Raw genomic sequence first — 16,668 nt, forward strand, 5'->3', positions numbered from 1 at the left:
AATTCTAGAACCAGGGGACATAGATTCAAGATAAGAAGCAGAAAGTGTAGAGGGAACATGAGGAAGAACTTTTTTATGCAGAGGGTAGTTAGTAGGAATCTGGAATTCGCTGCACGAGTTTGAGGAGGCAGAGACCCTAAACTCTTAGTACCTGGCCTTGCACCTTAAGTGCTCTGAGCTACAGGGCTATGGACCGGGTGCAGGAAGGTTGGATTAGAAAGGGCACCTGGGAGTCCTCGGGCTGGCACGGACAAGATGGTTTGAATGGCCTTCTGTGCTGGAACATTTCTATGAGGGCGTTATACACCAGATACATCGATGACATTTTTTTCCTTCGGACCCACGGTGTAGAATCACTGAAACGACTACACGATGACATCAATAAGTTCCATCCAACCATCAGATTCACCATGGACTACTCTCCAAATTCAGTTGCATTCTTGGACACACTCGTCTCCATCAAGGACGGTAACCTCAGCACTTCGCTTTACCGCAAACACACGGATAACCTCACGATGCTCCACTTCTCCAGCTTCCACCCTCAACACATTAAAGAAGCGATCCCCTATGGACAAGCTCTCCGTATACACAGGATCTGCTCAGACGAGGAGGAGCGTAACAGACATCTACAGACGTTGAAAGATGCCCTCGTACGAACGGGATATGGCGCTCGACTCATCGATCGACAGTTCCAATGCGCCACAGCAAAAAACCGCACCGACCTCCTCAGAAGGCAAACAAGGGACACAACCGACCGAATACCTTTCGTCGTCCAGTACCTTCCCGGAGCGGAGAAACTGCGACATCTTCTTCACAGTGTTTACCACATCATCGATGAAGATGAACATCTTGGGAATCACCCCCACACCCCCACTACTTGCCTTCAAACAACTGCGCAACCTCAAACAAACCATTGTTTGCAGCAAACTACCCAGCCTTCAGAACAGTGACCACGACACCACACAACCCTGCCATGGCAATCTCTGCAAGACGTGCCAGATCATCGACATGGATACCACCATTACACGTGAGAACACCACCCACCAGGTACGCGGTACATACGCGTGCAACTCGGCCAACATTGTCTACCTCATACGTTGCAGGAAAGGATGTCCCGAAGCGTGGTACATTGGCGAGACCATGCGGACGCTGCGACAATGAATGAACGGACATCGCGCGACAATCACCAGGCAGGAATGTTCCCTTCCAGTCGGGCAACACTTCAGCAGTCAAGGGCATTCAGCCTCTGATCTCCGGGTAAGCGTTCTCCAAGGCGGCCTTCAAGACGCGCGACAACGCAGAATCGCCGAGCAGAAAGTTATAGCCAAGTTCTGCACACATGAGTGCGGCCTCAACCGGGACCTGGGATTCATGTCGCATTACATTCATCCCCCACCATCTGGCCTGCGAAATCCTACCAACTGTCCTGCTTGACACAATTCATACCTCTTTAACCTGGGGTTACCCCGTCTCTGGATCTGTAAAGATTTAATCACCTGCTAATGCTCGTATTCCAAGCATTGTCTGGCATCTTTGAATCGGTCTATACATATGTTTCTGGAACATACCTCTTCATTCACCTGAGGAAGGAGCAGCGCTCCGAAAGCTAGTGACATCGAAACAAACCTGTTGGACTTTAACCTGGTGTTGTAAGACTTCTTATTGTGCTCATCCCAGTCCAACGCCGGCATCTCTACATCATTTCTATGAGGGGTAATTGGGTTATGGGGATACGGTGGAAGAGAGGGCTTAAGTGGGTCGGTGCAGACTCAATGGGCCGAATGGCCTCCTTCTGCACTGTATGTTCTATGATTCTATGACACACATGTTAGGCTAACTGGCCTATGGTTTCCGGCTTTCTCCTCCCTTCTTTCCTGAACAAAAGTGTTACATTCTCTATTTTCCAACCCACTGGGACCCTTCCAGAATCTGAGGAATTTTGGGAGATTATAACCAATGCATCTACTCTCTGTGCCTCCACTACTTTTAAAACCCTAGGATACAAGTCATCTGGCCCTGGGGACTTGTCAGCCTTTGGGTCCAATAGTTTCCTTGGAACTTTTCTCAGTGATTGTTCGATGTTCATCCTTCTCTATCATCTCTTGATTTTCAATTACCTTTCTGAATTTTTTTAAGGCTTCTACCATGAAGATAGACACAAAATACCCGTTTAAAGCCTCCTCCATTTTGTTGTTTTCCACTATCAATTCCCCAGACTCACTCTCCAGAGGACAAATGCCAGCTTTAGTTACTCTTTTCCTCTTCAAATTGTTCCAATCGGGATGGGAGGAGTGTGAGTAGTATCTCGCCCCACAACTCCGCAGGTTGTACCATTCACCTAAAGCTTCAATTTACTCACCAAAATGGCCAACGGTTCAACTTCTCTCCCAATCTCCCCAAAAAAGGTCTTTATCAAGGCTTCTTTCAATAAACTACTGTTTATTATATAACAAAGTACTTTTAACAAGTTGCAAGCATTGATAAACGCACGGTTGTAATTGGGAAGTAAAACTATCAATGTCTTCCTGAAGAATTCCTCGAGTACACGCATAGACAAACAAACAACAAACAGATAGAGTCTCGCTTCAGAGGCTGTTACAAAACAAAGGATAAAGTTTGCAGGGTCTCCAGGTTGTTGACCTGGAGTTTCCCGTGTAAAGCTGGTCCAGGTGGATAAATCTGGGATTTATCACCAACTGGTCCCAGCTTTGCAGGTTTAAATGCAGACCAGTCACACTGAGAGTTCTCTGACTGCAGGGTGAGAGCCACACACAATTTTAGACAAGGCAGAGAGAGAGAGCCAGCAAACATAGCCTTCCTTCCTCAGCTTGTTCCCCAATGAGACTGCCTTCACAACTAGCAGGTTGACGACTGGTCTTTTTTTCCTCTCTCATGTGATTTCCAGCGAGAGTCCTTTCCAGAATAATACAGTGCAGAAGAGGCTCTTCAGCCCATCAGAGTCTGCACCGAAGCATGAAAGACACCTGACCTGCCTCCCCAATCCCATTTGCCAGCACCTGGTCCTTCAATGTTAGAACATGCCAAGTATTCATCCAGATACTTTTTAAAGGCTGTGAGGCAACCCGCCTCTCCTACCCTCCCTGGCAGTGCATTCCAAACTGTCAGCACCCTCTGGGTAAAAATGTTATTCCTCAAATCCCCCTAAGCCTCTTGCTCCTCACCTTGAACTTCTGTCCCCTCGTAGCTGACCTTTGAACTAAAGGGAACAGCTGCTGTCCACCCTGGATCCACCCTGTCCATGCCACTCATAATTTTGTCCACCTTGATCAGGTCATAGAATCCCTACAGTGCAGAAGGAGGCCATTCAGTTCATCGAGTCTGCACCGGCCCTCTGAAAGAGCACCTTATCTCGGCCCAATTCCCCACCTCGAGGCAATTTAGCATGGCCAATCCATCTAACCTGCACATCTTCGGACTGTGGGAGGAAACTGGAGCACACGAGGGAAACCCATGCAGACACAGGGAGAACGTGCAAACTCCACACAGTCGAACCCAGGTCTCTGGCGCTGTGTGGCAACAGTGCTAACCACTGTGCAATCATGCTGCCCTTCAGTCTTTTCTGCTCCAACGAAAACAACCCAAGCCTATCCAACCTCTGTTCACAACTTAAAATGTTCCATCCCAGGCAACATCCTGGTGAATCACCTCTGCACCCCTCCAGTACATAAGAACTAGGAGTAGGCCATCTGGCCCCTCGAGCCTGCTCCACCATTCAATGAGATCATGGCTGATCTTTTGTGGACTCAGCTCCACTTTCCGGTACAACCACATTCTTCCTATAATGTGGTGACCAGAATTGTACACAGTACTCCAGCTGTGGTCTCACCAAACCTCTACACGACTCCAACATGACCTCCCTGCTTTTGTAATCTATGCCCCAATTAATAAAAGCGAGTGTCCCATATGCCTCTTTTCACCACCCTATTAACCTGCCCTTCTGCCTTCAGAAATCTATGGACAGCACGCCAATGTCCCCTTGTTCCTTGGAACTTCCCACTGTCAGGCCATTCAGTGAATACTTCCCAGTCAAATTTCAACTTCCAAAGTGTATCACCTCACACTTCAGGGTTCAATTCCATCTCCTTTTTTCTGCCCACTTGACCATCCCGTCTGTATCTTCCTGCAACCCAAGACACTCCACCTCACTGTTAACCACCCGGCCAATCGTTGTGTCATCTGTCAACCTACTGATCGTACCCCCCACATCGTCATCTATGTTGTTTATATAAATGATGAACAATAGGGGACCCGGCTCAGATCCCTGTGGGACACCACTGGATACTGGCTTCCAGTCACTAAAGCAGCCATCTGTCATCACCCTTGGTCTCCTACAGCCAAGTCAATTTTGAATCCACCGTATCAAGTTACCCTGTATCCCATGTGCATTTGTCTTTGTAATATGTTTCCCATGTGGGACCTTGTCAAAGGCTTTGCAGAAATCCATATAAAATGAAATGAAAATCGCTTATTGTCACAAGTAGGCTTCAATGAAGTTACTGTGAAAAGCCCCTAGTCGCCACATTTCGGCGCCTGTTCGGGGAGGCTGTTACGGGAATTGAACCGTGCTGCTGGCCTGCCTTGGTCTGCTTTCAAACCCAGCGATTTAGCCCTGTGCTAAACAGCCCCTAACCACCATCAACTGCACTACCCTCATCTGCACACTTGGTCACATGCTCAAAAAATTCAATCAAATTTGTTAGGCATTACCTCCCTCTGACAAAGTCATGCTGACGAATCCTGATCAATCCTTGCCTCTCCAAGTGGAAATAGATTCTCTCATTCAGAATTTTCGCCAACAGTTTCTCTACCACTGACATGAGACTCACTGCTCTGTAGTTCCCTGGCTTATCTCTACAACCTTTCTTAAATAGTGGGACCATATTAGCTATTCTCCAGTCCTCTGTGGCCAGAGAGCAGTTAAAAATTTGGGGCAGAGTCCGTGCAATCTCCTCCCTTCCCTCCCACAGCATCCTGGGACATACATCATCTGCATATGGAGATTTGTCCACTTTTAAGCCTGCCAACACCTCCAATACCTTGTCATTCCCTATTTGCTCAAGAACCTCACAGTCTCTCTCCCCGAGTTCCATATCTACCTCCTCATTCTCTTGGGTGAAGACAGATGTGAAGAATTTGTTCAACATCCTGCCAATGTCCTCTGGCTCCACCCACAGACTCCCCCTCATCCCGAATGGGCCCGACTCTTTCCCCGGTTATTGATATACTTAGAGAATATCTTGAGATTTTCCCTACTTTTACCAGCCAGAACTTTCTCATGTCCTTTCTTTGCTCTCCTAATTGCTTTCTTAAACTCCACCCTGCACTTTCTATACTCCACTAATGCCTTTGTTGATTGCTCCCTTTGTACTTGCTAAAAGACTCTCTTTTCCTTCTCATCTTATCCTGAATGTCTCTGGCCATCCATGGTTCTCTGTGCTTGTTATTCCTTCCTATTACCCTCGAGGGAACATGTTGGGCCTATACCCTCCCCATTTCCTTTTTGAATGACCCCAGTGCTCTTCTGTAGATTTTCCCACAAGTAACTCTTGTACTTCCATGGTCTTATTTTACTAAAATCCGCTCTCTCCCAATACACAACCTTTTTTTGCAACTTGTCCATTTTATTTTGTGCCATGTTGTGGTCGCCATCACTAAAATGCTCCCCCACCAACACATCAACCACCTGCCGGCTTCATTCCCCAGAATTAGGTCCAGCTCTGCACCATCCCTTGTTGGACCCTCTACATATTGAGCTAAAACGTTCTCCTGCATACATTTTCAGAACTCTACTCCATCTGCTTGTTGGGTGGATTGGAAATTCTGAATTCTCTCTCAGTGTACCTGAACAGGAGCCGGAATGTGGCGACTGGGGGATTTTCACAGTAACGTCATTGCAGTGTTAATGTAAGCCTACTTGTGACATTAATAAAGATTATTAACTAAACTCTTAACATGATGACTATTGATGACTATTCCAATTAATGTTGGGAAAGTTGAAATCACCTTAGATAATTACCCTATTATTATTATTACACACCTCCATGATTTGCGCACATATTTGCTCCTCAATTTCCCGCTGACTATCTGGGGGTCTACAATAAACACCCAGCAATGTGACTGTCCTTTTCCTCAAGTAATATGGACGAGGCTGTTTGTTGGCAGTTCCAAGCTGAAGTTCTGACCTTAACTCCCAACTGTATAAATCATGCCACATCTGATTCTATCTATTTATATATTCGAGCTAGTTTACCCTCAGACTCTACTTCCTTCCTACCTCTTTATTATATTTTTGTTCATTTTTTGCTGCTTCTTAAAATCGGTCCCACCTTTGACCGAACACAAACCTTTTCAAATTTGTGCAGCACTTTCAGTTTAATCCTTTACTTCCTTCTTTAATAATAATCTCTATTAGTGTCACAAGTAGGCTTATATTAACACTGCAATGAAGTTACTGTGAAAAGCCCCTAGTCGCCACATTCCGGCGCCTGTTCAGGTCACGGAGGGAGAATTCAGAATGTCCAATTCACCTAACAAGCACATCTTTCGGGACTTGTGGGAGGAAACCGGAGCACCCGGAGGAAACCCACGCAGACACGGGGAGAGTGTGCACCCATTGATGATGCATCCTTCCCAAAGAGACAAATGTATTTATATTAGATCTGCCTGTAGTGGTAGGAAAAACATTATTTACTTTGCATGATAAAATAAATGTCCTTCCATCAGCTTTTGTGGATTATTTCAGTGGAAATGTGCTCTCTCAGGCTCAATGATCATCAGCCCACTGGAAGCAAAGTCATGGCCAATCCAGCAGAAAGAAACCCTCCCACCCTCCCACTGCACCAAGTGTCAGAATCAACACGGTTCAGTCCTGGGTGTGATTAACAGCAGCAATAACAGCAGAATCCAACCCCTGTCATCACTTGTGAACTCGCTGGTGTCTCAGCAGGTCTGATGACTGACTGAATCCTTTCCCACACACTGAGCAGGTGAAGGGCCTCTCTCCAGTGTGAACTCGCTCGTGTACTCGCAGTGTGGATAACTGAGTAAATCCCTTCCCACAGTCAGAGCAGGTGAATAGCTTCTCCCCAGTGTGAACTCGCTGGTGTCTCTGCAGGCTGGATAACCGAGAGAATTTCTGCCCACAGCCAGAGCAGGTGAATGGCCTCTCCCCAGTGTGTACTTGCTGGTGTGTCTGCAGGATGGATAACTGAGTGAATCCCCGCCCACACACAGAGCAGGTGAACAGCCTCTCCCCAGTGTGAACTCGCTGATGTTTCCGCAGGGCGGATGAATCATTGAATCGTTTCCCACATTGAGAGCAACTAAATGGCTTTTCCCCAGTGTGAATTCGCTGGTGTGTTTGCAGGTGGGATAGTCGAGAGAATTCCTTTCCACAGTCAGAGCAGGTGAATGGCCTCTCCCCGGTGTGAAGTCGGTGGTGTGTCTGCAGATTGAATAAGTGAGTGAATCCCTTCCCACACTGAGAGCAGGTGAATGGCCTCTCACCAGTGTGAACTCGCTGATGTCTCCGCATGCTGGATAAGTGAGTGAATCTCTTCCCACACTGAGAGCAGGTGAATGGCCTCTCCCCAGTGTGAACTCGCTGGTGTGACTTCAGGCTGGATAACCGAGTGAATCTTTTCCCACACTCAGAGCAGGTGAATGGCGTCACCCCAGTGTGAACTCGATGGTGTGAGTTCAGGCTGGATAACTGAGTGAATCTCTTCCCAAACTGAGAACAGGTAAAAGGTTTCTCCCCAGTGTTACCCCGCTGATGTCTCTGCAGGTTGGATAACTGAATGAATCCCTTTCCACACTGAGAGCAGGTGAACGGCCTCTCCCCACTGTGAATGCGTCTATGAGCTTCGAGCTTTGATGGGGCCCTGAATCCCTTCCCACAGTCCCCACATTTCCATGGTTTCTCCATGTTTTGGGTCTCCTCGTGTCTCTCCAGGTCGGACAATCAGTTGAAACAGAACACGTGTACGGTCTCTCCCCGCTGTGAATGGTGTGATGTGTTTTCAGGCTGTGTAACTGGTTAAAGCTCTTTCCACAGTCAATGCTCTGGAACACTCTCACTCGGGTGTGTGTGTCTTGGTGCTTTTCCAGTCACACTGATGGTTAAAATCTTTTGAAGCTGACAAATCAGGGAAACATTTCTCTTTCCAGATTCAAAGGCCGATGATATTCAGGACCTAATGAACCGAGTGACTCGGTCAGATCTTGATGTGATGTTTGGTTTGAGATTTCTTTCTGTAAATCCTCACTGTTGAATATTCTGGACTAGGAGTTAACAAAAGACATCACTGTCAGTGCAGGATAGAAATTCAAAACAGACAATTCTAGTTTCTCTGGAACATTCTTTCCTCTCTCATCCCCCACAAGCTGTAACTCTCCATCCCACACACACCCTCCATTCTCACTCTGCTGTATCTAATATTCACCCTCCCAATTCTCCTGAAGGTGCTGATTCAGGCTGACTGACAGATCCATGCTCACTGCTTCCTGTCAGATCTCCGGTGGCTGTATGTTGGAGAAGGTCACACACTACGTCGCACCATCAGGATGGTTGGTTTTTTTCGTCCTTTTTGCCCAATTCCCGGGGAATTTATGTGAACAAACTTGGGTCAAGCTGAAGGTTCAGTGAACACGTCGACAAAATCATGCTGAAAATTTAAAAAAGTCTGATGGGAAGGAAGTTACGAGAGGAAACCCTTCGACGGATTTGGTGAGTGCGTGTGGCTCACCAGGAGGGAGGTTGGTGGAATTGACTCCAGTGGGTGCAGCCGTTCCTATCACGGTGGATATGCTGGTGGGGGCACTGGCGTCGGAGTTTGAGAAGCAGGTTGGGAAGTACTTTGAGAAACAAGGGCAAGCTCTGCCAGCATCTCTAATGGAAAGAATCCTTTTACTTGCGGGATCGCAGGAGGGTAACACGTCTGGAATCTATGGGCGGATCCTTTCAGAAGAAGTAAGCTCAGTGGATGGAGTGAAAGTGAAGTGGGAGGAGGATGTGGGGCCTGTAGGAGATGATGGGGTGTGGAGTGAAGTCCTTGACAGGGTGAACTCCACGTCATCGTGTGCGAGACTGGGCTTGGTCCAGCTAAAGGTAGTGTTTAGGGGACAGCTAACCAAGGAGAGGATGGGCAGTTTTTTCCTGGATGTGGACAATAGGTGTGAGCGGTGTTCCAGAGGTCCGGCCGGCCAACCACACACACATGTCCTGGTCCTGTCCCAAACTAGTGAGCTTTCAGGTCTCCTTCTTTCGTACCATGTCGGCGATTATCAATATCGAACTGGAGCCCTGGCCTTTGGTTGCCATATTTGGGGTGTCGGACTCGCTGGGGCTGCAGACGGGGGAGCGGAGGCCGATGTCCTTGCCTTCCCTTCGTTGATCACCCAGAGGTGAGTCCTGCTCAGTGGAGGTCTCCAACCCCACCAATTGCCCCAGCATGGTGTGGGGATCTAATGAAATTTTAATACTGAAAAGATTAAATACACCGTGAGGGAATCAGTCCAGAGTATTACTTACTTCAAGGAGTTGGTCACTATCAGTTGCTGTAGCGGGGGGGGGGGGGGGGGGGGGGGGAAGAGATTGGGAGGTGGGGGGGATTGGGAGGTGGGGGGGTGGAGTTGTCTTGTGTCGGATTGTGTTTTGTTTCTTTTTTTCTTGGTGGATGTTTTGGGGTTTTATAAAAATTTGCATGTTCTGTAAGAATTTGTAAAACTGAAAAACTTTATTTTTAAAGCAAAGATGATGAATAATTTCTGACTGAAATTGGATGGGCAATGCAGGGTCACAGAATGGGACCCACTAGACACTGACAGAATTGCTCAACAGAGTGGGCATCGACTTGAAACGTCCAATGGACTCCTCGTCTTCTGTTATAAATCTGACTGGAAATATATAACGTAGCTACAGGACTATATTACAAAACCAGAATAATCAATGTACTTTATTCCAGAACAACCAATAATATATCTAATCTGTGCAATAAAACAACACCAGACATCTCTCTGTCCTCATAGAATCAGAGTTTTACAGCAGAACAAGAAGCCCTCCAGCCCATCATTTCAGCATCAGCTATCTAGTACCTATCTATTCTTATCCCATTTCCCACCACTTGGTCCACAGCCTTGTATGCTTTGGCCGATCAAATGCTCCCTGCTCTTATATTCTATACCTCAGCCAATAGAAGCATGAATCCCATAACCCGATTGATTGAATGGCCTAATTCTGCTCCTCTGACCTATACTCTTATATCCCCTCGTGACCACCTTATCTACCTGTCCTGCTGTCTTCAGGGACCTATGGACATGCACACCAAGGTCCCTCTGGTCCTCTGTACTTCCTAGGGTCCGACCATTCATTGTATATTCTCTTGCCTTGTTAATCCTCCCAAAATTCATGACCTCACACTTTTCAGAGTTAAATTCCATTTGCCACTGTTCTGTCCATCTAACCAGTCCGTCCACATCATCCTGTAATCTAAGGCTTTCCTCCTCACTATTTCCCACACCACCAATTTCTGTGTCATCTGCAAACGTACTTACTTCCTACGTTCACACCCGATCATTAATGTACACTACAAACAACAAGGGACCCAGTACTGATCCCATCGGAATATCACTGGACACAGACTTCCAGTGACAAAGACAATCTTCGACCATCACCCTCTGCCTCCTGCCACAAAGCCAATTTTGGATTCAATTTGACAAATTGCCCTGTATCCCCAGGGCTTTTATCTTCCTGACTAGTCTTCTGTGTCAGGCTTTATCAAAAGGCTCACAGAAGTCCACTTAAACTACATTAACTGTACAGCCTTCATCACCTAGTCACCTCCTCAAAAAATTCAGATCAAATTTGAAAGACCCGATCTCCCCCTGACAAAACCATATTGACTATCCTTGATCAATTCTGCCCCAGAGTTTTTTTTCCAATAGTTAACGACCACTGATGTCAGACCAAAATCCAAATCGAAACAAAATCCTACCAACTCTCCTGGCCTGAGACAATTCACACCTCTTTAACCTGTGATTCTCCCTCTCCCCAGTTGTTCCGTCTGGACCTGCAGACTTAATTACCTGCAAAAACTTGTATTCAAAGCATCGTATTGCAGCTTAGACTTTGTCTATATATATGTTTCTGGAACCCACCTCTTCGTTCACCTGAGGAAGGAGCAGTGCTCCGAAAGCTAGTGATTTGAAACAAACCTGTTGGACTTTAACCTGGTATTGTAAGACTTCTTACTGTGCTCACCCCAGTCCAACGCCGGCATCTCCACACACTGAAGTTAGACTCACTGGTCTGTAATTTCCTGGTATTTTCTTACTTCTTTTGAATAATGGTACTACATTATCTGTCCTCCTGTCCTCTAGCTCCGCTCCTGTGACCAGAGAAGATTTGAAATTGTCAGATCCTCTTCAATCTCCTCCCTTGCCTCCCATGGAGGCCTGGGGATTTAAATAAGTCAACAATTGAAGGTCAGGGGTGACACGGTGACAATGGATCGCATGGCTGCCTCACAGCGCTGAGGTCCCAGGTTCGATCCTGGCCTCAGGTCACTATACTTGTGGGGTTTGCACATTCTCTCCATGTCTGCGTGGGTCTCACCCCCACAGCCCAAAGATATGCAGGGTAGGTGAATTGGCCATGCCAAATTGCCCCTTAATTGGAATAAAGAAATAATTGGATACTTTAAATTTATTTTTTTTAAAAAGCAATTGAAGGTCAGAATTTGAAAAGAAATGGACAGGGGAAGAAAAGAAAGTGTTTTACTCCCAGATGTTGGAGACAGGAGGAAGTTTCAGTCTGTGTGAAGATCGATATTCACTCAGACAGAGGAGCAGCAGCTTTGCTGGGCAGACCAGTGGAGGAAGCTCCGTGCAGCCATTGACACAAAGACCGGACACTGATCTGCTGCAGGCCCAGCGTATTTCCGGTCCTCCCCAGGTTTCCATTGTTCCTGTAGCCAATAGAGGGTGGATTCGGGCCTCACGTGGGAGTGGGCGGGGCTTTCACCGCCGGACGCACTGAGCTCATTTCCAATCTGCAGCATTTTGTTTGTCCCAAACTGACTGCGAACGCCCCTCCATTCCTGTGACGTCACAATGCAATCCTGTACGAATCACTCTGAATAGAAATCACTCTGAAGCTCAAAATGTCACTTCCGTCCTTTAGACGTCACAGTGGATCACTTGTCCAATAGGAATAACTGTGAGGCTCAAAATGTCACTTCCGCATTGTGACGTCACGGGGAGCCTTGCCGCAATCAGCCAATAGGAATCAGTCTGCTCCATAGAATGAGGACCGGAACAGGAAGAAGCACACGGGAAGTTAAAACAAGCATTGACTTCTGCCCCCGGCCTCGGTCCACCAGACCTGAGAAAGCCGACCTACATACATTGCAGGAACGAAGGTGAGTTCCATGCCGCAGTAGTGACCGAAGTCCACGGGGACAGGCGAAGACCAGTGGCATATTACTCAACAAGACGGGCTTGGCTCGCTGCGTGGCAGTTCTGGACTGCGCAGCATGGGCGGTCAGAGTCAGCGAACCTACAGTAATGAACGGAGATATTATCTTGCACACCAGGCATACCATTGTAGAAATGTTGAACAACAGTAAGCTCAGATCAGTCTCAAACCTACAACAGGCCCACTGGGAAACAGTGTTAATTCCTAATGATGTGGAGATGACGGTGTTGGACTGGGGTGGGCACAGTAAGAAGTCTTACAACCCCTGGTTAAAGTCCAACTAGCTTTCGGAGCTCAGCTCCTTCCTCAGGTGAAAGTTCACCTTCAGCTGAGGAAAATTCAGCTCCGTCACCTGAGGAAGGAGCTGTGCTCCGAAAGCTGGTGATTTGAAACAAATCTTTTGGACTTTAACCTGATGTTGTAAGACTACTTACTTAATGGTGGTGGCCAGGAATGGGGAGAGATATAGCTAAGCACTGTCAGAGATGCATCCCATGTGCGCAGTACAACCCGGGGTGCCCCGTAAAGATCTGGGTGGCACATCAGCCGAGACCAAAGGGACCCTGGGAGAATCTCCAAATTGACTTTACCGGATCACAACCCCCGAGCCAGGGAGAACGATACTGCCTAGTAATAATTAACCAATTTACCAGATGGGTGGAGGCATTCCAAACCCGCGACTGCACAGCCACAACCGTGGCACGAATATTAGACAAGGATGCGATTCCTCGCTGGGGGATACCTTTGCAACTAGATTCGGACCAAGGAACACACTTTACTGGAACAGTAATGAAGAAAACATGTGAGTCGATGGGGATCGAACAAAAATTCCACATCCCTGACCATCCCCAAAGCTCAGGAATGGTAGAGCAGATGAATAGGACCCTAAAAAACTGCCCTGACAAAGGCTCTAGGGGAGAATCGGCAGCAATGGGTAGATGTGCTGCTCATTGTCCTAATGAAGTTAAGAGCGAGCCCAAACCGAACAACTGGATTATCATCCTATGAGGTGACGACGGGATGAGCTATGCAACTGTGCAGGGGATAATAACTGGGAGAAGAAATAGTCCGATAAGGGACAGGACGCGTAGATACATATTAGAGCTCAGTAATCAGTTAAAGGAAATGCGGCAGCCAGTGTGGACTGGGCAGGAGACAAAGGAGAAAAATCTGGACTTATTTTGGACCGCATTCCCTGATGTCCCTACAGCAGAGACAAAGGTGATGGTAAAGCCTGGGTTTGCCCCCGATGGACAGGACCGTATCAAGTCCTGATCAGTGGGGATACCTGTGTATGTGTGGACATAGAGGGTATGGGACGATGGAAACATTGGGCACAATTAAAAGTATACCGAGAGTAAAAATATGTATTTATGTTCAAATCAGGCAACTCCACACAACCAAAATTCCGAAAAACTGCAGAAGACCCATGATGTTTGCTGTAAGAATGATAATATGTTTGATGGTAGTAACCGGGAGTAGACTCCCAACGCAGAATTAACGGGACTTGCATGTAAATACCTACTTGTACATGTCATGTTTATATGCGAAAGGCATAGATGTCTCTAGTTGTTGGGTGTGTGCCCATGTGCCAATCCATGCAAAAGGGGGAATACCCCTGAGATCAGTGCCCTTTAATATAACGGAGGTGGCAGCGTGAATAATTAAGCAGAACGAGACGGGGGGGAAATCGATGGACGATATCGCGGGGATAGATATATACGCCATACATCTAGAACAATGGAAGAAGGCAGGGTACCATCTCAGGGGTGTTCACCGGGTTTTACCAACCCCGGTATAATTTCACCCAAGCTCCACCATGGTTCGCAATCACTGATATGAGGTGGACTAATGAGGTGTTATGTCTGCAAAGAACCCCAACGGGATGGCCCGGGGTGATTAGCGTGGGACACAGCACATGCCGATGGACATATGACATCTCCAAGGGATATGCATAGCTGAAAGAGTTGCCCAATAACACATACCCAGGGGCAAGAGAGTGGATCTGGGTAGTGACAATGGGAACTAATCCGATGCAATACACAGCATATAACGGTACATTATAATGTCCACTTTATTTGTGGACACAAAGCTTACCCATGGCTCCCAGTAAGTGGACAGGATCCTGCTACTTAGGATATGTTGTTCCCTATGTACACCACATACGGACCCTGAGAGAGAACCCAGGCCTTACAGAGAAGAGACCGAGACACAGCGATACTTTGGAATTTTACTCCCCCCTCCCCCCCCCCCCCCCCCCCCCCCCCCCCCCCAACCACCACCACCACCACCACCACCACCACCACCACCACCACCATAGGAGTGGCCTTTGCCATAAAAGAACTACGAAAGGTTGCTAACATTCTGGAAGAAGTGGCAAACGATACTACCGAGGCACTGATCGAGATAAGCACCGAAATGGTAGCAATAAGGACAGTGACCCTGCAAAACCGAATGGCCCTAAATTACCTCCTGCTTAGTGAGGGTGGAACTTGTACCAGAATTGGCTCCGAGTGTTGTACCGATATTCCTGACAGTTCGGAGAACATCACTAACCTTGCGGATCGTATCCACCAGGAGGTTAAAAAGTTACACGAATCACCGGGGAATGGATGGTTAGATTGGTTACTGGGAGGATCCTTGTGATCATACCTGACACATGGGCGAGCCATAATCCTTGTAATATGTTGTTTAATTATTGGATGTTTTAATACTTGCTGTAAAGTCATGGTGGCTCAGATGATGCCTGTTGCTAGCGCAGTGACAGACGATGAGACTGGAACATTGAACCCTTTGATATGTGCACCTGGCAACAACAAAGATGACAGAAATATCGAGCAATGTGCGGAGGACTTCATGTGAAGGGTAGTTGATGAGCTACAGGTAAGGTGTAGATACGGAACATCTGTGAAGCCGCATGCCCCAAAGGCCGTATAATACACACCCTGTCACCTTCGAATGTATGAACACTGAATTCTGCTGAACACAAACTTTGATGAAAACAAGTGTCCCCTGACCAGGTGCATCCTGTGTATGTAACTGACCCATTGCTCCACAACCACAGGAGTGAGTGACCAAACTCAAAATAGCAACCAAAAGAGGAAGAGGCCCTCTTTGTGCATCACTACCTGAGACACCATGACCAATATGTAATCACAAATGTAAAGAGCTGATTGGAACAATGTAACCTGTTGTTGAAAACTCACCACTATTCTTCGAAGTCCCCCTATCCCAAAAAGGGCCGACATTCTAAATAGTGAACAGGGATTCGGTGGGTGCTATTCAGGTCAAACTATATATATTTTTTTTAAAATAAATATTTTATTGAAAATTTTTGGTCAACCAACACAGTACATTGTGCATCCTTTACACAACATTATAACAATACAGATAATAATGACCTTTTTTATATCAACAAAAAACAACAAATAAATAAATATTAAATAACAAAAATGAAAACTAGCCCTAATTGGCAACTGCCTTGTCACAGGCTATACCCCCCCCCACCCCATCCCTCTCCCCCCCCCCCCCCCCAAGTCCTGGGCTGCTGCTGCTGCCTTCTTTTTTCCCCCATCTATCTTTCCGCAAGATATTCGACGAACGGTTGCCACCGCCTGGTGAACCCTTGAGCCGACCCCCTGAGGACGAACTTAATCCGCTCTAGCTTTATGAACCCCGCCATATCATTTATCCAGGTCTCCACCCCCGGGGGCTTGGCTTCTTTCCACATTAGCAATATCCTGCGCCGGGCTACTAGGGACGCAAAGGCCAAAACATCGGCCTCTCTCGCCTCCTGCACTCCCGGCTCTTGTGCAACCCCAAATATAGCCAACCCCCAGCTTGGTTCGACCCGGACTCCTACTACTTTTGAAAGCGCCTTTGTCACCCCCACCCAAAACCCCTGTAGTGCCGGGCATGACCAAAACATATGGGTATGATTCGCTGGGCTTCTCGAGCACCTCGCACACCTATCCTCCACCCAAAAAAATTTACTGAGCCGTGTTCCAGTCATATGTGCCCTGTGTAATACCTTAAACTGAATCAGGCTTAGCCTGGCGCACAAGGACGACGAGTTTACCCTGTTTAGGGCATCTGCCCACAGCCCCTCCTCGATCTCCTCCCCTAGCTCTTCTTCCCATTTCCCTTTTAGTTCGTCCACCATAGTCTCCCCT

General features: G+C 47.3%; 1 protein-coding gene across 4 annotated transcripts; it reads right to left on the reverse strand.

Annotated features, from left to right (window-relative positions):
* Nucleotides 1–2,419: 2,419 nt before the first annotated feature.
* Nucleotides 2,420–12,250, reverse strand: LOC140420624 (uncharacterized). Of its 4 annotated transcripts, none has more exons than XM_072504619.1 (3): nt 12,021–12,250; nt 11,282–11,408; nt 2,420–8,304 (listed from the first exon to the last, which is right to left on the reverse strand). In XM_072504619.1, exon 3 carries the CDS (start codon nt 7,946–7,948, stop codon nt 6,938–6,940), a length of 1,011 nt encoding a protein of 336 aa, XP_072360720.1. In that variant the 5' UTR covers nt 7,949–8,304; nt 11,282–11,408; nt 12,021–12,250; the 3' UTR covers nt 2,420–6,937. The 4 variants fall into 4 exon arrangements, with proteins under 4 accessions (XP_072360720.1, XP_072360719.1, XP_072360718.1 ...); XM_072504618.1 differs by having other exon boundaries at nt 2,420–8,299; nt 11,801–12,250; XM_072504617.1 differs by having other exon boundaries at nt 11,801–12,250.
* Between the last annotated feature and the right edge of the window lie 4,418 nt (nt 12,251–16,668).

The sequence above is a fragment of the Scyliorhinus torazame genome, chromosome 5 (assembly GCF_047496885.1).
Source record: "Scyliorhinus torazame isolate Kashiwa2021f chromosome 5, sScyTor2.1, whole genome shotgun sequence".
Lineage (NCBI taxonomy): Eukaryota > Metazoa > Chordata > Chondrichthyes > Carcharhiniformes > Scyliorhinidae > Scyliorhinus > Scyliorhinus torazame.

Coding starts and splice junctions, on each gene's coding strand:
- LOC140420624 (XM_072504619.1), bottom strand. CDS start 7,948: ATGGAGAAACCATGGAAATGTGGGGACTGTGGGAAGGGATTCAGGGCC.